The sequence below is a fragment of the Vidua macroura genome, chromosome 5 (assembly GCF_024509145.1).
Source record: "Vidua macroura isolate BioBank_ID:100142 chromosome 5, ASM2450914v1, whole genome shotgun sequence".
Taxonomy (NCBI): domain Eukaryota; kingdom Metazoa; phylum Chordata; class Aves; order Passeriformes; family Viduidae; genus Vidua; species Vidua macroura.
Genome location: NC_071575.1, coordinates 39,490,473 through 39,513,412, shown reverse-complemented (window position 1 = coordinate 39,513,412; position 22,940 = coordinate 39,490,473). Strand labels below are relative to the sequence as shown.

Below are 22,940 nucleotides of genomic sequence, written 5' to 3'. Positions count from 1 at the left end.
AGTACTGGACAGCACAAATTCACTCACTCTTTAACAAAATCATTTGTTGGGGACTGACCCTTTGGGCATTGCAGCCTTTCCAGGCTTTCCCAATCTGCTTCAAGTCACCATTTAAAATACCTGTAGCCACTTGTGATTTCTAGTGTCAACACACCTAGCTTCAATAAATTACTCTTTCTGAAGATCAGCTCTGAGTAACATCTTGTCTTTCTTAAGTCCACAGATATTCAAGCTGAACAGGTGAAACAGAGAACTAAACAGAGAAATGCCAATATAATAGGCTCTGCCAACATATCCAGTGTAACTTAAATAGAAACAAAGCAAACAACAGTTTTTATTTTCAGTAATATGCATACATAATTACATACAAAATCAAAATGCAATCAAGTGTGTACGAATTTCAAATTGTTCTTGTACAAAATTTTCAAATTAGGTTGTATTAAAACCTGAAGCCAAACTGAGAACTAAACTGCTTGCTAGCCACCTATTTCCTCTACTTCATTTTAACTTGTCTGCATCACTTGGAAAGATAAAATGAGCTGTCAGCATAAATCACAAACACTTTTCACTGTAACAATCATAATGCTATCAGTCTCTCCAAAACAGGAAACTCAGATAAGAGGTAATTAAAATATAAAAGTCAAGAAAAAAATCATTCGAGTTTACTTAGAAAGATCACTAGTCCTAAATACCTGAGTTTGAAGTGGAGCTGGGGAACACCACTGGTTAAGGTGGCTGAATTCGCTTTTTCTAGAGAAGATGAAATTAACACTAACACGTGTCTTAGTCTACAAGACAAGCATTCATATCAATATAGCTGACAAGCTGCAGTACTGTACACTCTGAACTTTGACAGTCATCCTGGCCAAAAACCTGTGGACAATGAACAAACCATAATGCTTCACTTTTCTTAAACTCCTGTTTGTTCTACAGTTAATGACACTCTATGTTAGTGTCATTAAGACATTCGAATTTTTTGGTAAAAGGTTAAAAGCAGTAAGTAGTAAATGTAGTAACTCTTTGTTACAGCACTGTGTTATGCTAAAAATTCATACAGTAACATAAACACATATACCATAGCTGCCCTTAAGATAACTTGATAAAATAAAGCAACTGAGATATTTGGTGAACAATAGTGTTGCCCCCAAATACTGTTCCAGATCATACTGCACAACTGCAGAATACCTTGAAAAGTCACACACAGGTTCCATAAAAAAAAATATCTCAGTGTCAAAAGGTGGCACAGCACTGTAAAAAAAGTAAAGCCTTACAAGGCTGTTGTAACATAGTGGATTAAGACCTAACTCTCAGACATAAAGAACATTAATTTTCAACATCATCAGTTTCAATACTTGACTTTCAATTGGGATGGCAAGTCCTAAAACTTGGGCCTTATCAATGGTAAGTGAAAAGATGCTGTGTGAAACCTACAATCACAATTTTTTAAAATGTACACTACAAGCTATACAAAATACATCATTTTACAGAATAGTTTCTGTACAACAGGAAGGAGAGACTATGCCTTGCCCCAGAATTCCTTCCTCTTCTGAGCTCGTTCCAGTATCTGAGACGCAAGAGAACTAGATGCTGCCGAGCGAGCAGAAATCTCAGAAAACCTGTCATCTGTGGGGAAAGCAAGAAGGGAAAACGTAAATAGGAAGATTAAACATACATATTCAAATACAGCTGACATTTTTTGAATATTTTTATGCCCTCTTTCACAATGGATGCTAAAACAGTACCACAGTACACTTCGATTCAATTACTTAGCAACTGACATGCTGGAGAAGAACCTCACAAGGAAGCCTCTAGTATGTCAGGTAAGTTTAAGAGAGTTACGTGCCCATCTCTCGCAAAACTCCAGAATGAAACCCCTGTGTTCACCTGGGAAATGCCCAATTCTCCAAGTCACCTTGATCTTTACTCTCCTGTGTCAGAAGACCTCAGGCATTGTTGCTCTGCCACTGAAATCTATATAGATTAGACTCCGGTAAGGACATATTCTTGAAAGCAACCCACTGCTTCAAGCAAAGCAGACAGCCTTAGAATAATATGACTCAGAAACCATGTTGCCAAGAGGAGACCTTCTGTGCCAAATCCAGCTAGTGTGCCAAAAGCGGCTAAAAGGAACGTGTCCTCTGAAGAAAACAGAAGTTTACCACAAAAACAAGAAGAAGCAGGCTTCAGAAATATACTTTTGAAGGGTCTTCCTTTTGAATACAGGGTCCATTTCACACACAGTAAAACTCCTGAAACTAATCAGTCTTGATGTTGCTTGCCTGATAAAGCACATTTTAATTCTTCAACAGCATTATTAAAATGTTGCTACAGGTCTGTCAAGATGCTCTCTATGAAAAATGACCTTAATTACATGCATTCTCCTGCAATGGATTAGAAAGAACTGTATCACTAGCTACCAGAGTCCTCACCAACAAAAAAAAAAAAACAGGAAAAAATTCCTCAATCCAAACAGCACCAGTATTCTGTCAGTGTCTGAATTAACTTTATAGCAGAGCTTCTAAATTCTTAAAATACAGAGTTCCTAATAACCTGTAACAGAATCACACACACTATGTATAATAACTATATCCCCACGTACAAGAAAACTGAACTGCACTTCTGCAAACTGACATGTCACTTGAATAACTCCCAGGTTTGTACCTGAACAAAAATAGGCATAAAAAATATCTGTGAGCTGGCCCATTTCACCTGTTTCTGCAAGTTCATACATTACCATTCAGCTCACAGGGAAAAATAAAAAAGAAACAGCAGCTACAGCATTTAATCTGTGGGCAGCAATCTGTGTGCTGCAAGCTGCAGAGTACTACAGGATTTTGCATGTTTTATGCAGTTGCACAGAAGCTTGGCTGAGCCATCTGCACCACTCACATATTTTGCAGCCAACTGCAATGAGTAAAACAGAGAATCAGCCTGAACCTTGGTTAAAACCCAAGGAGAAAGAAGCGCCAAGGGGTACAAAAATAAGCTTTTGGTGGTATAACTATAAATAAACTGCAATCAGATTCAGATATAAACCTGCTCTGCCATACTCTGAGTTGAACCAAACACAGGTGATTGCAACTAGCACAGCACCACACCAGGCTCAACCTCAGACACCACACTAAGAAGAAGCGTATGACAGATACAGTGCCTTTGGTTGACTCATGCTACTGAAAGAGTTTATTTGTGTCTGCCCACAAAAAGGCCAAGAAGATGCAGCTGTGCAATGGCTGCTCTCGTAGATTAACTTTAAAATAAACATTAAAAAAAAAGCCCAAAACAGTAATCAGAATAGGACCATGCCATAAACACCCCTAACACACTGAGCAGAGGACAAGTGGGAAAATTAAAGTCAGAGGGATCATTTTATGTTGCATATCTGGGGCTAAAGTCTCACATGCAAAACCTTTATCCTGAAGTTTGTGGTACCTTTAAAGTTGCAACCAAAGTTACTCCAGCTGCAATTTGGGCTGTGTTGCAGCTTCCTTTGGTTGCTATCAACACAAAGGCTTAAAAATGTGTGGGCAGGAAACAATTTAAGGTATGGAACCAACCAACCTAGGGTAACCATATTGAGAGCCACAATGGTCTGTTAATTTTCAGCCACATTTAATGGTTTATTCATATTACCCTAAACCTTCATATTCCTACTTCAGATTACTAGGTTGAACATATTCAAATTATTTTGATAAAAATATGCTGTAGCTATTCAGGGAAACACATAAACCAGTATTACTTACTGCATTTAGAAACATCTCACATTCATGCAAAAGTTAAAATTTATTTAGGCTACATACATGATTTACAGTAATACTCTGGGACAAGAAATACCTTCATCATTACAGTTTCTTTTCTGAAGGGGCAATTGGAAAGTTCTCACTTTTGGATTGCCAAGATTCCCTAGGACAAAAAGTCAAAAGGCACAGTTTTGAATAATTTCAAAACAGACCAAGGATAATATTTCATTTTAGAACATCTAAAAATGTTGTAACAAGAGTCTTATAAATAGTACACATGAAAATTCTACCAGACTCTTTTACCCTAAGATGAGGTAAAAGAATCTTGCTCCTCTGCTTTCTTCTCAAGACACCATTCTTTGGTACATGCTACAAGTCACTTTATGAACTGCACTCAAGGTGCAGAACTAGAAACCAGCACAAATTCTAACCTTTCTGAGGAAATTCTCTGCATTTCACCTTCCCGCTTAACTTGACAACTGCTTGTTCTGTTCTAGAATGGAAATACTACTTTTTAGCTAATCTCCTCTAATCAAAGGACCAAGAACTGTGGGACCTGAAGCGGCTATGGAAAATCTTACTGAAATAGAGACTAAGGGGACAGGAAGTCTTTATCAAATTTACATCCCCAGTACCCTTAAACATTGTTGAAAACTTTTGAAATGCTTCGGTACAAAATCCGTCCTCAGCCAAGAAAATGTTTTCCTCAATATCCAATAAACCTTCTAGAGACAGTTTTCTAGTTTCCTTATCCTGCAGAAATAATTTTAAGGAGCTTACCTCTCAGAAATCCACAACTCTTTCAAAATAATACTACATCAAAAAGGTCCCACTTACACACTGTAGTTGTCAACTGCAGCTGGAAGAGTGTCACACCATCCAGGTTGCAGCTTAAATATTAAAATTTAGAGCTGTTCATGCTAAACCAAATTATTCTCATTAGTAGTATTTATTGGAATTAATAAAGCAAAATCAGACAACAAACTGATCACTGTAATACAGTGATATCAGCGGAATCTGAAACTAAGGTGGATGTTGTGCACATTTCCTCAGCAAGACTAACCAGCCATATAGTTTAAAAGCTTTTGTTTATAAACAGCACATTGTTTGTAGATACTGTAAGGCGGCAAGCTCAGCACCTCTTGGCCTGAGCACTGCATAGTAGGTAGTCATTTATACCCCGCATCACTCTAACACAGTAATAAACAAAACCCACCATTATGCTGGAATTCTGGATCCTTAAGAGTCCCTTGAATACGATGAGAGGGACTCCAGCAAGGCATAGAGCGGCTTTCTGATGACTTTGACTGCTCTTGATGGGTGGAAGCAAGAGGAACTTGTTCATCAGCAACCCTGTTAGGAGGCCACTGATCCTGCCTAAGTGGCAGAGGATCCACAGTTCCCAGCCCAGCAGGTGCAGAGTTAAAGAGTGAAGTGGCTTCCATTTTCACATCAGGCTACAAACATAATAGAAAGAAAAAAAGGAAGGATCAAAAAAAGCACAAAACCACAACATCTCATATACAGCCTCCAAGTACAGACCCTCGCATATGCAGCAAATGTTGACTTTACACTGTTATACTTCTCATGCAAGTACTAAAAGAAAAAGTTTTCCAAGCTTGTGAGTGCAAAGAAAATCTGCTCCTAATAAAAAGTATTTAACATGGACTGAAAGTAATCTAATCAGGTCAAACCAAGAGCTTATTTTCTAAAACTGTGATTTTTTAGATTTTATAACAGCATAACCAACTTCTCATGCAACTGTCTGCTTCTGTTACAGAACTTACTACAGAGGATGTATGCAGTTAAATGGAGCTCTCTTTGTAGAACATGGCGCAAGCAGAACTTGACAAGAAACTATCAAAATTTTGAGGATAACAACTCCCAGATGTTTCTATTTTTCTTTTAGTAACTACCAAAGCTGCAAAGTAGAAGCAGCACAAAAGTAAAGGAAAGGAAAAGTTAAACTATTATGGCACATTAACCTACCTTTTAAATAAGCACCCAGCCTCTCCCTCTTGAATTTCTTCCAGCTCAAGCAATCTGGAGTTGTGCCCTATATCAATGGCTACAATAACATTAAGGGGAAATTCTAAAGGCAACCTTTTTATTTTTCTGTAAATGGATCCTGTGCATTTAGCCAAAGAAGCCAAACTGAAACACATCTAATCTCACTCCAGTTGTCTCAACTCCTTTGACACCCCAAAAAAACCTAAGTATTCAGACGTGGCTTTTTTAGTCACAGATACTGACAATTTTAAGACAGCAACTAAAAACTCAAGAAAGAGATTTCTTAAATAAATTGTTCATTATTACTTAAAAAGAACATTCCTAAAATTCATAATGGCAAGTCTGTTTTTTGTTTTTCTTCCTCACCTGGAAGGACCTTTTTTTTGTAGGGTTTGTTGCTAAGTTTTGCTTTCTCTGAGGTGAAGATGAAGACTTGAATTTAGAAGCAGACGCTAGAACAGTACCTCCTATTGTATTGGAAAAAATGAAAAATGCCTTATTACATTAAATAACCTAATAAATTAATTCAATTATGTATTTTTTCTTTAGTTCTTGAAATACTGCTTTGCATTTGCAAGTCTTTTTACCAACAGGTGCAGTAGAGCAATCATGAGTCCTTGGGGTTCCTGCAAGAGATCTCAGCTTCGGAGTAGTGTGCCTGCTGCCTCTCCTTGAGGATACAGAAGAATCTGACACAGCTGCAGAAGTGTTCAATACTAAGGCATTCTCACTGAAAAAAATGAGTAATGTTTAAAGGATTAGCTAAGGATGGACTCAGGAGTCTTGCACTCAAGCTTTGTTTCCAATCCATTCCTACAATGAAGCCTAAGGCAAGATAGTTAAGGCCTTAGCACCTCAACAGCCTGTAGCTAATACATTTGTTTGCCAAGGGGAGTCCTGGATTCCAGCCCTTAAGCCTCAATTTCTGTATTTTGAACAGTCTCAAGCTATAAATCCAGGCTCCCTTTGTCCTGAAAAACCCTGAGCATACTGCTGCACAATACAGAGGCTCAACAAGAGAGCTGGAAAACTCTGAACCCAGAAAAACTTTGAAAGTGGTTGCTGCCTTAGAGGTGGGAGTGTGGGGTTGACATTCTTCAGTCAACGGAGTAGAAACGAAGCCAAATAACCCAAATTTCTGTAACTCTAGTTTATTAAATGTACATCATAATATGATGTAAATATATATATATATATATATCTTACATTATATAGGTATATATAATATACATCAGCACTACCACTACAGTCCTCTGCCTCAAGGTGCATTTCAAAAGGAGGTGGCAGCATATCCACAATGTGGAGAAATCTGATTCTATCAGTTCGTGAAAGACACATCTAGGCAAAGAATTCCTCATTTCTAGCTCTCAAGAAGGTGTAACATGTAAGCATTAAGCTGCTCTGCATGGCTGAGTCCAGTGCACATCCCAGAACACAGAGAAACCCACTGCAAGATGACAGAAAATTGACAATGTCTATCAGAGACATCTCTGGAACTAGACTACCTCTAGAATTAAACAGAAACTTAGAAAGGTTTCTAGATGACGGTTTTGAAAGCCAGCATTTAATATCTGTTCAAGTCTAACATCTCAGTATTTTTCTTTTGTTTGAATACATGGTACTATTCCATATGGAGACAATTACAATTTCTTACTTTTCATTAGTGTTGCAACACCAAAGATAAGATGCAATAAGGAATATAAAATGTATAGCTGACATGGTTACAAGGGTCAAAGCTATTCAGAATTAAATGTCTATCAAACTAAAAAATCATTCTACAAAAAAAGGTAGGCAAAACTTACACAGTAAAAAGCCAGAGACTTCTGAAACTAGATACAATTTGGATCTCTTAAATGTCAAATACTATACTATGCACATACTGAGCTGATCTCCCAAAATTTGTATACCCCTCCACATTCTTCCCACCTGTGCTTAGTAACATAATCACCGGTGGATATTAGTTATTTTTTTCCTCTAAGTCCTTAATCTTTGTCCAGGATTTTTTTTAAAGAAAAATAGATGCCTAAGTATAATATTAGCATGTATCCTGTCCTATCAAATTCTACACTGTCAACTTGAAGTAAATCATGAGCTTTAATTTTCACTAAACTTGGCAGCTGTTCTAAGAGGCCCATACTGCATATTTCATCATTCTGGAGAAAAACATTAGAATCATTCACGAGTCTACAAACTTCTGTCTTGCAAGTTAGAAATCTAGTATTTTTAATGATAGGTCCACCTCTGTTAACCAGCTCAGTGTCTTAAACCTTCTCATACTGTTCAAAATAGAAGTACTACCATATCAATTTACACTTTCTTAAATACAAAAACTATTTAACCTACAAACATGTATATATATATATATATATATATATATATATATATATATATACATCAAAAAAACATTCCGTTTTACCCTTCAGTTTTCTTATCTTCTTTAGCATCCTTTTTTTTTTGTTCTAATTGCTGGGCCATGACTGCAGCCTGTTCATCTGACTTTTCTTCCTCCTTCTCTTCTGTTGAATGTTCATTTTCCCTTTCTTCAGTACCTTCTTGTTTGTCCCAAACTAAACGTCTTTTGACTGGAACAGTTAAAGCATCTGACATGTCTTTCTTTGTGTTGTCCTGATGAGCTTGTTCTCTGGAGTCAGGTTGCTGTAGCACATAAGGGCTTGCTGCAGCCTCTTTTTCAGAAACACTGGGTAAGAAAGATTGTATTATTACAGATTTGCACAATATACATGTGTCTATACAGAACACACTCATCCAGTTCAGTTCTTTGCAAGAAGAACAGCTCAGACATTAAAAACTAGTATGGTTGACATGATGAATGGTTAAATTGCCACTGCAGTTTTATCTGATGCTTAAGCACATCCCATTTGCAAACTAGATTTTATGAAGACTCTTTCTATATTACCCTTTCCAAAAATCCAACATAAATTAGGGCTGTATTTTCAATTTCAACAGCAAATTAGATTATGAGAAGTGCTCAAAAACCAACTATTTCCATACAAATCTACATGCAGCATTTTGCTCATTTTCAAAGCTGCAGAGTAACAGGGAAGAACGACAATCTTACCCAGCAAGATCTAGTGCTCTGATGTTGTTGCTGATTCCTTCTTCTGAACTGGAAGTTGAGGACACATCCCAAAGACTGTTATTATCAGACAGGATCTGATTGAAATGGTATCGGGAGAAGTGTGTTCCCTCTACTCGTTGCCTATAAGCCTTTGCTCTTTCTCGAAGCTCTCTCACCTACACATCAAGGTTTCATAAGTTTCACAGCTGTTTAAACTTCACTATTAGGCTACTATAAATATTTGCATTAGCTACTGGCAGCTAGAAGAGAAAAGCAAGTCATAATACATAATACAGGGCCAGCCATAGCACAAACATTGCATTGCATGCCACAGTACATGTAAGAAGAGGAAAGCAAATATAATATATTCAGTAAGCGTGTTTGAGCCATGAAGCCAAAGCAAAATTGGCAATTATTCATTCCATAAGCACAAAAACTTATGCAGTAACTAGGAATGAGTTTAGTGCTGGATTCTAGTTTTTCCATCAGCGCTCAAACACAGTGCTCCAAACACTGAAAGAGGAACTTGGATGCAACCAACCTCCATATACCACATGGAATTTAGGTTGTTTTGAGATGCCTAAAGAGAAGAATACAGAGTCATTTTTAAATTTCTTATTTTTCCTCTCAACACTCAAGAGTGATATTATTATTATCATCTTTGTAACTTTACTTCAGTCTAAGTAAGAAATTAAATACTAAAAACCTGTCAACATAGCTCTATGCTGCCTCCCTGAGATTCAATAAAAAGCTCTCAAACAAGTACAGTCAGCACTGGCATTCCACCAGTTTTTTGCCAAGCTTGAGGAAATCAATTTAGCTTTCTAAACATCAACGCTCAAAAATACATTCCCCACTAATTTATGATAAATTCAAATCAACACATCTATGTGTAGGTGTAATACTGAGTTTGTATGCTGCAAACACTGCAATTGTCTCTAGCTACATAAACATTAGTGAAAAGTTAAGATTAATACAAGAACTCTGGGTGCTACTGTATGCAAGACATAGTACCAAAGTTATTCCTTCTAGGCTATCAGTAACTGCAGGAATGAGATACAAAACTGTTCAGGTGTCAATTTTACTCCAAAACAATAAAAGTGATAACCCCCCTCTTCAAACATTATACACCACCATTTTAACAGTTAAGACCATTTAAACATTTGCTGTCTTGTGTCCTTCACCCAAACACAATTAAAGTGCAGGGAGAAAAAGCAAAACCAATAAGTTTATGTTTCAATTATTAAAAACAATTTTGTGATATCGTGTGAATTCTGACTTACTAAAAAATGGTCCACAGGCAATAAGTATTTTGCCAAAGAGCAGGAAAGTAATACTGACATTTCCTCTACCACACTTTCATAGATTTTCTTTTTTATTCTTCCTTCATGATAGATTTCACATCATTTCTCCTGTAAGGAACAGAGTTAGTGGGCTAAACTCAGCTAATCCCACTAAAGTAAGTGGATGCAGCAGATGGATATCCAGCTAACATCCCATAACTTGACCCACTAAACTTCCAAAGAATAGCCCATTAAAAAGATATGCTTGTCATTTTCAAAGGAGAATTTGAAGTTTGATGTGCAAGCTATTTACTGGATTACTCAGTTTAACAAGAAGAATAAAAAATTAATTATGATAGCCAGAACAGAAGGAATGTAAATCCAGAGTAACAGGGTACTGCAGGGGGAGGAAGAATACTGAGTCTCCCGTGAATTGTGAAGAAGTACAAAGGACAACCATTTCCTTCAGCAACTCAGCAGGCAGCATTAACTCAGCAGGACACAGGCCCTAGGGAGTCCTAATGCAATTACGAATTGCCCACATTAATTTTTCAAAAGCATAATTAGAAAAGACTTTTTTTTGTTCAACTGCTGAAAAGCATCCTTAATAATAAATTGCAGAGAAGCAGCCTACAAGTAATCACTATGGCTACGGTCACACAAGGATTCCATTTTGGTATCTGCCTGTTTGGACTCAGAACTTCAGAAAGTCTGCTTTGGACAGAAAGTCACCCACATGCCAAGTAGCTTCTTTCTAGTTTCCTGCAATTCCCTTTTCAGCAAGAAAATCTCTGTGGAAAAGTCTGATGCACTCCAAACATATCTCGACAGTGTGGGAAATCCTTGATTTTTCATACGCTCTAATTAAATGCCACATGTAAAGTTTAACATCCATCCTTCACTTGCAGTCTCCTCATTCTTTCACTGTACTGCACTGACTCCTCCCAGCTGACTGTGCCACAAACACATTATATCCCAAGGCCCACCCTTTAGCTGCCTACCAGTCAATTGCTCTTGAAGCTGAGCACTGCTCCTTATTGGTTTGAATGTTTCATGATGCAGCTTCAACAAATTAAAGTATTATATGCCAGAAAAATGACATAATATTTTACAGAAACATTCAGTATACCACTTATGCTGCATGCAATAGTTCATAACATTTTGCAATCTTAGTTACTTAGTTATACGCATATATCAATGCATATAAAAATTAAAATACTGCTTCTTTTCAGCCCTCTAATGTCCTCTTGAGGCTGTTTAGAAAGAATGGATTGTCTCATGCATTCATACACAAATTCTGATTATGAATCATCTCATACTTTAATATACTTTAAATATTGAGATCTACTCCTCATTGTGCATTTTGTACGTATTCTGAAATTCTTTCTTTTCGCTAAAAGGAAAATTACTTGCTAGATTAAATCTAGCAAGAAAACACAGAACTGAAGTACCAGACTACTCCTGCAATTCTCCTTATTTTCAAAGAGAACCTGTATTATCAAAACCCATCACCCTAGAACCATTTCCTCCAGTTCTACCTTCCACATCACCATGGTCCAAATTGATGAGGAAACTCACATTTCCAAGTATTTTCCACACACAGGTGCCCCACAAAGGCTCCCTCTATCAGCTGGGAGAAGACTAAGTCAATTCAGTGAAATCAGACTTGCAGAGCTAGCTCTAGCAGTTTCTTAGCACACTATTAATGGTTTTGATTTCTTTGACTAACTCGGGAATCACACTTAATAATGCTAAGAAATGCTGTGATCTTGAAGCTACTCAGCATTTTCACAGTTCTGTCAAATGACTCCATATACAGTATAATATGGATAGCAGCTTCTGAATAAAGTACAAGAAAATACACAGACTGAAACTTACAAGAAAAATTCTCTATTTTATGTTGTGTATGACAGAATTCAGTGGACTGCTTTGAATGGATTCATGCACGGTAAGCTACTGAACTGAGCCTGACCATAAAGCCAACCTAGGTTGATACATATGTTGTCCTTTTTGTTTTTATTCCCTTGGAATCCCCTATCACTGAGCCCTGTATTTTGAACACTTCTATGTTACAACTGGGCTTCAGATTTTCTAAGAATACTCACCTGGTTGTGAGCTTTACTCTTAATACGAGACCAAACTCCATCTTTGTAGAAATACTGGGCTGGAGACAAAAATTTTGACCTATATTCAGTGTTCATCTTCCTAAGAAATCAAGAATGAGGAGAAAAAAAAGAGTAAAGTTTGATATCTTAAAGAGAATACTCTTTAAGAACACTTTTAAAGTTACTCAACAAGCATAAATATACCTGCACCTGAACGCCAATGAGACACAAAAAACATGCACAAACAACAACTCAAACCAACACAACTAGGAAAGCTGTGAAAAATACTTATTCACAGTTGGCAGTCCTTCAAGTACTTACTCCTACTGTTTTTTCCTTGCAACACTTCCACCAGAAGCTTTTGCTCTGACAGCCAGAACAAAATACACACATCAGCCTCAATTACTTCAATGCAAAGTGTGGGACCTTGATTTAAGTCACCGATGAAGGTACATTTAAGTAAAAATGCATGGTTTGGCATTAATGTGTCTGAGACATTTCCTTCTATGAACTCCATTTTAGATGCACTCTGCATATGGGTGGGGTGAGCTGCTGGGGCTAGAAACATCTGACTGCCAGAACACTGGTCAGTATAATTCATCCTAGTGGCTTTGATCTTCAAAAGGCCTCAGTACTTGAAAAGATGGGTTCATGTTTCCCTTCTGCCACACACATACAAACACAGAAAAATTAATATCATATAACCTATAGCAGGCAGTAAGTAGTACTTCGAGTCCTTAAGCACTGAACTGTGGATGTATCAGCTTAAATCTAAAGATATTTTTGGATTTAATCATGCTTCAGAACATTACCAACTTAATTTTTACATATTTTTATATATTCAGCACAGGGTGGAAAAGCCCTATTTTTCAATCCTTCTTCAGAAATTGGTCATAAAAGACTGAAGTCAGAGAATAAAATGAACCTTGTAAACAATATGAAGGTCGAAAAACCCTTTATATTCAAAATTTCTCTCAGTATGTCCTTTTCTTTAAAACTGAGAGAAATCCTTCACTTTTGGTTGCAAAACCAATGGGTTAGCACAAGAAACACAATACTGCTGAACCTGAATCCCAGTCATTCTGCAAAAAGCAAAAGCAGGCCATACATTGCAACACAGCTCGCATACAAGTAACAATCCTGTCTGCATATTGAGAACTTGCACATTTTTACAGCTATTTGCCGAGTGACTTTTAAGAGAATTTTGTCTTGTGCTACTACACTGAAGGCATAAGAGGCAGAAATTTGCCCTTATATGAAAAGAGACGCAGCAAATGATCAAGAATTTTGCACATTACTCACTGCAAAACTGAGTCAATCTACTGCAAAAAGTATGAAAACCAAGTAGTCAAAGGTTTTAGCTATACTGTATCTACTCACTTTTCCATAAACCAATTTCATTTCATAGAATTTTGGGTGATCATTTTGTAATCAACTCCCAATATCCACCAGCATTTAAGCAGGTAAGTCTTCCCTCCCATCTTCAATTTAATGCCTTAACACTGCTACAAGGAATGAAAGCAATTGCTGGGCATACATTAAGCAGAAACACAGGAGAGATGGAATAATCTATGCATTTGAAATGTCTACTTCCTGGCTTTTATTGTTCTTGACATATCTCAGATGTATATGAAATGGAAATAAGAGTTCAATTCTTGCAATGTAGGCATGTGGCAGAAATAAAAAGATACTTTGATAGCACTCAATAACATACAATTTCACCTCATTTCTATGTTTGCCAGATTACTCTAACCAGGACAGATTTCTTTCCTTTACCTTGTGTGTTTGCTTTTGTTACTCAGGCACACAAAGCTTTACAGATCAGAATAAGCAGACATCAAGTAAAATCACCACAGTTTTAAGGTGTGGACACAGTAGATAAAGTAGTTTGAAAGGTGACTACAACTTCCAAAGCACCTGTGGAAAGTTTAGCAGCAGCACTGCACTGATTCTATTTCATTCATGTTGTATTCATTACTACTACTGTTACTGAATCACAAGGTTCAACTGAATGGGAGTGTTTACAAAGCTTCCACTTCCACTGCCCAGAGGGGAGGATGGAAATAAACATCAGGTTTAGATATACCCACAAGCAGCTCAATCTCAGCACTGCAAGGAGCATTTGCCCCTGCAACTGCAGCACGGTGTGGTTAAAGGTCCGCAGTCCATCATCCTAAATACTGGGCTGCTGTACGCCTACCCACTAGTCTAGGTTTTCCTATTTTATACATACCCACGACTTGTATGTAAAGTGAGGGGCTTTGGACTGATATGTTGCTTATTATTTTGTTTAGGATGTTTCTGTTCTGATTTCCCTTGTTTTGTTGCATCTTCTGCTGGTTTTTGAAACGGTTCTTCCCTCTTACTCTAAGGCAAAGATAATTTTAAAAATACCACATTAGCTAACAATCTGAAAACCCTCTTATTTCTTTTGACATCAAGCACTTGCAAACAGTTAATCTTCTTGTTAGCTGTTTTGAATATTTAATACAAAATACTTAATATTTTGAATATTTAATACAATATACCACATTCTTTTGCTAACATAAAAATAAACTAGCAAAATGCCAAAGTTAAGATTGAGTGCAACACTCTAGCTAGATGATCTATTGTGACCACTTTACAGAACTAATTCCACATGAAACGCAGATATAAAATATGATAGCTACACATTCTAACCTGAGTCCAAAAGGCAAATTTTAAAATATTTATTTTGTTTTATATATATATAAATGCTTAGATTGATTTGTTTGGGTTTGGCACCAAAGATTTCTTTTTCCTGATTATTTCATTATTTCAGAAATGCAATGCATAACTTCTGATTCTGCTAGAGATCTTCAAAGATATTGTTCAAATTCAACGTAAAAAAATAAAAAAGCCCACCAAAATCCCCCAGAACTTTTTCAAGATACTCATCAGAGACGAGGTATTGGTATAAACAACAAGTTTTTAGGCATTTTCACAAAAATTCCCTTCTCATGACTCCTCTTACTTCATTTCTTAGCTGTTCTTGAAAAATGACCTGAAATTCCAGTATTAAAACTAAATAAATGCTTCCTGAAAGCTTCAGGCTTTTCGAGCTTTTTTCATATCTACTACGAGGCAAAAGGGGACATAAAATTTCTCATCCCCAGGTGGGATTTTAAAAACTGGGCAGATCTGAGTTTTAAATGATAAAATCTCCAAGCCAACAATCCCCTCAGAAGTATCAATGGCTTAGTTTAAGCCAAGGCACTGCATGTTAAGTACACCTTTAGCTCATCAGTGGTCCTAATGAACACCTTGTCTCACAACGGCGCTTTCTGTTCTACCAGCAACAGAGATGGGTGGTGAGGAGACCCCAGATTAACTGGGGGCACCACACAGCTGGTACAACCCAGGCCAGAAGATTCCCAAAAAAACAGAATGACAGCTTTTTGGAACAGGTCATAAGGCAGCTGACTCAGAAAGGCAAAAAAAAGGAAGATGTATGCCCAGTCATAGCAAAGTCAGGTGACATGAAAAGAGTACAGAGATACTGCTTGCCACTGTGGGGAGAAAATTCACTATCTCTGATTTACGACATTCAAAAAGTTCCAGACCTCCCATCTAGCCCTACTGCACACCAAGACACAACACTGGTACCAGAGTATAAATTAAAGATTTAGATTACAGAAACTATCCTAATTACTAAAAAAAGAGCATCAATTGGGAACAACAGCAAAAAAATAAAATCACTTCAAAACTCAGAAACTTAAAACGTTAAACTGAAAAAAATGCTCTACAGAGGACCCACTACAGAGCCCCTAAAAGAACAGAGCTGTACAGAATTATTTTCCATCTTTTACAGTAAAACCACTACTGAATCCAGTGTCATTAGCAACACTAATAATTTCAACCTAAACCCACCCCCATACAGAATAGATCAAAACTGCAGAACTACTGATAAAGCTTTTCTTTCTGAGAAGTATTTACTTGTTAACACACCAGAAATTCTTTCTCTTCTGTAACACCTCTCTCTTGTGGACTCTTAACGGGAGGAGACCCCTTGGAATTTCTCTCATATGCAGTTTCAGAAGTAATGGCAGGAGGTTTAACTGGAGGTATAGATTTCTTTGTGTTGCAAATCAGCTACATGGGAGGAAGAAAACAAAACAGAGAAAAAAAGTGTGATTTGTTTACCTTAAGGCTAAATTTTCAAAATCTGTGAACTTATTCACACAAATACACTCACATATGAGCAGAGAGAGAGTCATCTGTACAAATACAGCATGTGTAGACTAATGAACTTCTAGGAGAAATTAAAGAGAAATTTAAATACATTTAAAAGTGACCAAGTCAGACACAGTTAAACCTGTGATGAAACACTCTTCTTACTAAAATTTACTATCGGAGGTTTTGTTTGTTTGTTTAGTTTATTTTTTGTTCACCTTCAGAGCTGTATGTAGGATCATGTTTTTTTTAAAGGCATGCCATAAAACTTCCATATGAGTCCTCAGTACATGTCCTTCTCATAAGTAACAGAAAACTGCAAGGAGTTTTAGAGGTGGATGCTTAGAGCTTGGGCAAATTAAAATCCAATCCTTTTCAACTACCACAGTATTATAAATCCAGGTAGAGAATTTGCCTAATATGTGGTCATAGGATTCCAAATTTCACAACCTTGCCATATTTGAGAAGCGTGTATTTTCCATAGATTTGCTATGAGAATTTAGGTCTGAATTATAACCTAACTTGGATAACTTTGATATTTTCACAGAATCAATTCAAGGGAAATGGATTGTCAGTATTGAGGTATATTTACAATCACATCATATTCTCAGTGAACAATAAAAATTTGTTAATATGTATAATTTTATCATTAAATTTTCCCTAGGTTCTACTTATCCACGGATGTGTAATGCCTACAGACTTATTCTCACTGCTTCTTCTTCTTCTGTGTAAGCTGTAAAAAAAAAAAGTCTTCTTCTGAAAAAAGCACAGTGCTTACAAGCATTAATAATGAAATTATCAAACTGATTGCACACAGAATCAAATGGAATTTGACTTTTTCCATAAGGTGACTTCCTGGAAACTGCCTCTTCCTCAAAAGCTCCTTTGACTTCTCTATATCATGTATTTCAGTAAGTTTTCATTGGATAACGGGCTGCTGGGAAACATATCCTGCAGTAAATCTACTTGCTTGGTACTCCAACAGAAAAAGACAGGATAGGATTATCTTAGTTATCAACATTTATTGCCTCTGAAAGACTTTACTGAAGAAAGAGAAAACAAATGCAGAAGTGCCTGCTTTACACTGTAGAATGACCAAAAGACTGAGTCTCCTAAGTCCTGATCCCAGTAACAGTTAATTGAAAACACAAAGCAGTCTCACACTCAGTTACTCTATGTGGTCTCACCAGAAAAAGCAGCATTCTCAACCCTACAAAGCCCAAAAGCTCATGAGATGCATTAAAATGTCACAAGAGTATCTTAAAATCAGAAAACTCCACTTTTAACTATAAGCTGCTCTCACGAAAGAATAAAACACTAGAGAGACACACTTTAGGGCTTAGAAGTGTAGGTGCACAGAGATGGAGACTGAGAATAAGAAACTGGTGCAACACAGATAAATTAATGCAAACAGAAGAACAGAACCCTGTTAGAAAGAACAAAATATAAGGCCTAAGGAGAACAAATACTTAGGCCTGACCACAATAAAGAATCACATGGAAACAAATCCAATTATGCTACACTTTTGTATAGTGAGAGAGAGAAAAAAAAAAAAGTAACAACATTAAAGTTCGTCGATCTCCACCAAAAGAGCAAAAAAAGGAAATATTTTTGAAAGGAAAACTTTGCTGATATGTAAAAGAAAGTATTAATTTGCTTTTTGGATTCTATAATGTTACCTGTTCAGCTGCAAGTATTGGTGACTTTTCATGAGGACTCTTCCAGACAAACTGGCTTTGATATTCAGAATTTCTGGGGATATTTACATCTGCTTTCCTCTGAAGGGCTCTGTGAAACTGACAATGGAAAAAAAAAAAAAGAAAAAAAATACGATTGTTCCCTTTCCTGCATATTTTGCAACTTAAACATCTTTCAATACACACTTTCAAAACAACGGTTTGGGTTTTGGTTTAAAGAACAAAATGAATGAAAAGTACATTTTCTCATTATAGTCAACTATCCCAAAAATCTATATATTATTGGCTAAATCCTTGTTTAATTGAAATCAGCAGTGATGACACATTCCAAAGATGCAAATGAAGAGCAAATTCTACTGAATTAAGAAATCTACGATTCTCCCAACAAAGAAGCTACAAGAGTATCAAAATATAAAACCAAGGAAAGAGAGAAACAGTTGGACGAGAGAGTCTGAGCATGGGTATGAAATTACTGTTAGTAATTTTTAGACTGGTCAATTAAAAAAAAAAAACTATTCCCTTACCCCATTACCCATTTTTTCTGATTCCTTTTTTGGAGATGAAAATGCTTCATTTTGATTTGGTGGAGCTTCTGAGGGTGATTTCTTCATGTTGTTCTCTGCAAGGGCAAGAGCTATTTCACCACCAGAATCTACCACATGTGACTGAACTTTGGAGGGGAGTCTGGGTCCTTCTGGTGTTTCAAGTCTTTCCTGATTCCCATTATCATTGTTGTGGTCAGTGTGCAACTCTGCAGCTTCAGTCTCCAGCGGGTCATTCAAATCACAATCTCCTGTCCATTCAAGGGACTTTGAAATCTGCGGATTATGGTAAGGTACCCTTCTCTTGGAAATGAATTTTGGTTCTCTCGTGATTCCTGAGAAAAAGCCGTATTAGATTTAACAGGAACATTCACTGAAGACATAATATCACTCTATAACAACAATAAACTGAAAGTTTATCACACAACCTATTACTAGAAAGCTTGGAGCAGCGACAGACTATGAAATATGGGCATGGCTGTGAAATTCTGTGTTCTTTCCTACCTGCAAATGACTTTCCTTTCCACTAAAGGGACAGGAACATGGTGGTCCAGAACCATGTTGGATTAAACCCTATAAAGCAGAAATGTCCACAGGACAATCCTGTGCAAATTGATTCTGGGAGCTGAACAACAACTAACACAGCCAGTGGAAAGAACATGGTTAACCCTATTGTCAGTAGTCAGTTCTTAATTACAAGGCCATAATTTAGAACACTTATTATTGTAGGAATAAATGCATTGTACTCTAATTACACAGACTGCAGTTGCAGTGAACTACACCTATTTTTTTTTTACCCTGCCTTGTGCCACTACAATAATTACTATTTTTTACTACTCTTTTTCAGAGCACTGCAGTTGTCATGACTCTTTACCTTAACCCTCTTCCTCAGCTCCCTATAGGCCTTTCAATCCAAGTGCTATTTCCTTTTCCTGCTGCTTTCTATTCCCACATTTCCCTGTCATGATAATGTCTACAATCCCTAAATCCTACACTACAGTATCACAAGGTTTTCGCTATAGTGCCTGACCTTCTCTTTCAGTTAGCTGTACCTGTTCGGACCATAACAATTTTACCTTATCAAACTCTGCCCCGAGTTAGCCTCCTCTTAAAAATGGAATTTTATTTACTATTTCCATACATCACAGATAAACCAATCCCACCCTCAACACACCTATATGGGTTAACACTGCACCTGCGTTTCATGTTTGGGTCTTAGTTTATGCTGCATGTCAGAAACTCCTTTTTATAAGGTTTATATAAATAGCACTAATTGAAAATAAAGTTTCAGTAGCCATAAAGAATATGGAGCTCAAAACCACAATCTGTCTAAATGATGACCAAGACTATGGTTTTAATTTAATTTCAAAGTGCACAAACTGTAAACACCACCAGTTCACTGTGGCCATGCACTCATCACAGCGAAGCTTTCCAGGCCTTGGCTGCAACCAAGAGCACAGTTTCCAGGGGCACTTACCAAACTGATCCGACCGAAGTCCTGCCCACAAGGATTTCTGCTGTTGGGATGGGCTACAAAACTCTGGGCTTCTCCATTTGAAGTTTCTCTTGTATTCACTCAGTCCCTACAGCAAACAGAGAGGAGTCGTGTCAGGCCACCGGTGCACATCGTGCTTCATTGCTCCTGCCGGTAACAGATCTCCGAAGGGAGGAAAATCACCAATACGCTGCTGCAGCATGAGCTAAGCTGGCAGGTTGCTCTGCATCTTCCAAACCCACCCCCGTCGGAGAACAAAAGTACTGCTGAGAAAACGTGGAAGCATTTCACGCACCAAAAAATAACGTTACATTAAAAAAAAAAAAAAAAAAACAAACAAACAAACAAAAAAAAAAAAACCCCAAGAAATAAAACAACCACATGTATCTTATGTCTTCAAGTGAATGGTTTCAAGAACAAAAACAGCCTGGACCCGCTGTCACCCGTCTTTACTGGCCGGTGCCGTAGCGCAGGGGCCTTCCCTTCCCCGCTACCACAGGACCGGCCACAGCCCCGCTCCTGCCGCCCCCTGCGCCCAGGGCCGTGCCTGGCCCGCGTGGCCCCGCTCCCGTTCGGCTCACCCCGAACCGCACGGGCATGGTGGAGCCGCGGCCAGCGCAGAGCCGGGGCCCGGGCCCCGCCGCCGGCCCTGCCCGGCCCGGCCCGGTCCGCCTCCCTCGGCTGGCCGTGCGCCTGCGCGGCGGCCGCCCAGGGCGGGCGGGGAACGCCCGGCCGTGCCGCTTCCTCCCGGCCCTGGCCTGGGGGCCATGTTGGCAGCCGGCGCCGCTCGCAGCGGTGCTGCCGGGGGCTGTTGTCTCCGCGTTGTCCACGCTAAAAGACTGATCCCCGGTAACGGTGCTGTGCGGCCGGCGCTGTGTGTCTGGGGAAGCACAACGGGGAGGCACCCGCTGTAAATGCATCGCAAGGCCTGGGGGATCTTAGGCGCCTTGGTTACAAAAAAATCACGTGTCCGCGCATGCAGCCTTACGTTGCTACAAAAATAATGTTTCCATAAAGGATAAAAACAAGTTTCTTACCCTTCTGGAGCCTCTGCGACGGCGTGTCAGCTGCCGGTCCGCCTTCGCCGCCTCACCCGACCTAACCACCCGGTCAGGAGATCCTAATCCAACTTCTTGTTCAGATCTTCCCTCGGGCGTCGCTTTTCTGACTGCCTTCCCCCTGCTAATCTCCATCCTGACTGGTTTTGACTGTATCACGGTAAAAAGAACGGAGAGGGTGGTTAAAAAAAAAAAAAAAAAATGCAGAGATGGACGTACCGCCCTAGAACGGCCGGGCGATTTGTTTACACTCCCTGTTGCCCGTGGCTGCCGACCCTCCCCGTGTTCGCTGTTCTGGGGAAAGCTGCTGGAGCGAGGGCTTTGTCCCCCTGCCTCTGCAAAGCGCCCAGCCAGGCACGGGAGGAATGTCACTGCCAGACCCACTCACTCGAGCAGAGTTTAGGTCCGCTGGGACCCTGTATAACTGGTGAGCAGCAATTTGTTACTGTCGATGTGAGACACGGGAGAGCGCCGATCTGTAACGAAACGCTTGAGAGCAAAGTAAAATGTTCTGCCATGTGAACAGCAGCGGGGGAGCCGAAGAAAGGTGCTGCACTGATAGTGTTTTCAAGTTTCGCACATCTTTATTCATGAATTTCAAGATCAAGACAACAATTTTGGTATAATTTACTTGCTGATTACACTTGAAACCACTAGGTCCACCATATAAAGTTGTTTGGTTTATTATTACAGTGATTTATTTCGTAATTTTCAATCAGGTCTAGCTCAATACATTTTCTAAAGTAGTGTGCAACAGTTGCTACAGAATGTGAAAAGCCAGCTGGCAAAAATATAGTGTTCAAAATACATATTCCAGGTTTGCCAGGAATCTTTCCTCTTTGACATGTATGGAAACTAGGCCAAACATAATTTCCATATGTTTTTACGGTGTTTTTCAATTACCAAACTACAACAATGCTTTTATAGATGGTTTGAGGCTGTCTGAATTTGGAGATGGATTTGACTCTTTAGTGCAGAAACATAGTAGGATACCACACCATCCTGATATGCAGATTTTTGTATTTCTTTATATCTCTTTCTATTTTTTGAGATAAAATACAAAAAATTATCCTGAAACAATGGAATTCACAATCCTCTTTACACACTGATTGATTTCAGTTGTGTTTTAGATCTTCTCCTTATAGTTATGAGATATAAATAGTTTATATGAGGGAATCACTTCTAATAAATGTGTCAACCATTGAGCTACTAGTGTCTTTACCTCATGTTTTTTATCACTGCTAATGTACACCAGCCACTTCAGGTTAAATGTATACATATTACTGAACATACAGGTATTCAAGGCAATATGATGTAAGAATGCTAAAATGCTGAGGCCAGTAACAGTATTTTCATATGAGAGTTGAATAAATAAATGAATAAATAAAACATGGGTCTGTGTGTAGAAAAAGTTGCACTGCATTCACAAACTCACAGTCTGGAAAAGTAGGAAAGGATTGTTTCAAGTTTTCTGGAACATAAACTTGCAGGGACTGATGGTCAGTATAATTTATTGGATCCTATTGTTTAAAGAAATAAGCATTTAAAGCTTGTGCTACATTACACATCTAAGTAGTTTTGAGTTAAGTCACTTCATATTTCTGTAACACTTGAGAGGTTGACCATCTTCCTCCTTTATTTCCCATAGAGGAAATTTAAGTATTTTAATTTGCCGTGCTGATTCTTACTCCACATTTAAATTATCTTGTTTTTGTTCTTCAAATTAATCAAAAGAGGCAGTTT

At 38.2% G+C, this 22,940-nt stretch overlaps 1 protein-coding gene across 5 annotated transcripts; it reads right to left on the bottom strand.

The window, feature by feature from the left end:
* Nucleotides 1-310: 310 nt before the first annotated feature.
* On the bottom strand, nucleotides 311-21,484 carry MDM1 (Mdm1 nuclear protein). Of its 5 annotated transcripts, none has more exons than XM_053977271.1 (15): nucleotides 21,177-21,484; nucleotides 20,122-20,227; nucleotides 18,627-18,979; nucleotides 18,085-18,201; nucleotides 16,181-16,324; nucleotides 14,448-14,581; nucleotides 12,215-12,314; nucleotides 9,368-9,406; nucleotides 8,827-9,002; nucleotides 8,164-8,445; nucleotides 6,335-6,477; nucleotides 6,114-6,214; nucleotides 4,954-5,194; nucleotides 3,832-3,900; nucleotides 311-1,623 (listed from the first exon to the last, which is right to left on the bottom strand). In XM_053977271.1, the coding sequence occupies exons 1-15, from the start codon at nucleotides 21,330-21,332 to the stop codon at nucleotides 1,517-1,519; spliced, it is 2,268 nt and encodes a 755-aa protein (XP_053833246.1). In that variant the 5' UTR covers nucleotides 21,333-21,484; the 3' UTR covers nucleotides 311-1,516. The 5 variants fall into 5 exon arrangements, with proteins under 5 accessions (XP_053833246.1, XP_053833245.1, XP_053833244.1 ...); XM_053977270.1 differs by lacking the exon at nucleotides 21,177-21,484 and adding an exon at nucleotides 20,721-20,797; XM_053977269.1 differs by lacking the exon at nucleotides 3,832-3,900 and having other exon boundaries at nucleotides 21,177-21,413.
* Between the last annotated feature and the right edge of the window lie 1,456 nt (nucleotides 21,485-22,940).

What these genes read in the sequence shown, in the direction of transcription:
- MDM1 (XM_053977271.1), bottom strand. Translation starts at nt 21,332, where the DNA reads ATGGAGATTAGCAGGGGGAAGGCAGTCAGAAAAGCGACGCCCGAGGGA. An exon ending in AGAGTAAAGCTCACAACCAG is followed by an intron (nt 9,407 to 12,214) that starts GTGAGTATTCTT and finishes TCTTCTCTTTAG; the next exon opens with GCATCTCAAAACAACCTAAA. An exon ending in GAAGATAAGAAAACTGAAGG is followed by an intron (nt 6,478 to 8,163) that starts GTAAAACGGAAT and finishes CATTTTTTTCAG; the next exon opens with TGAGAATGCCTTAGTATTGA.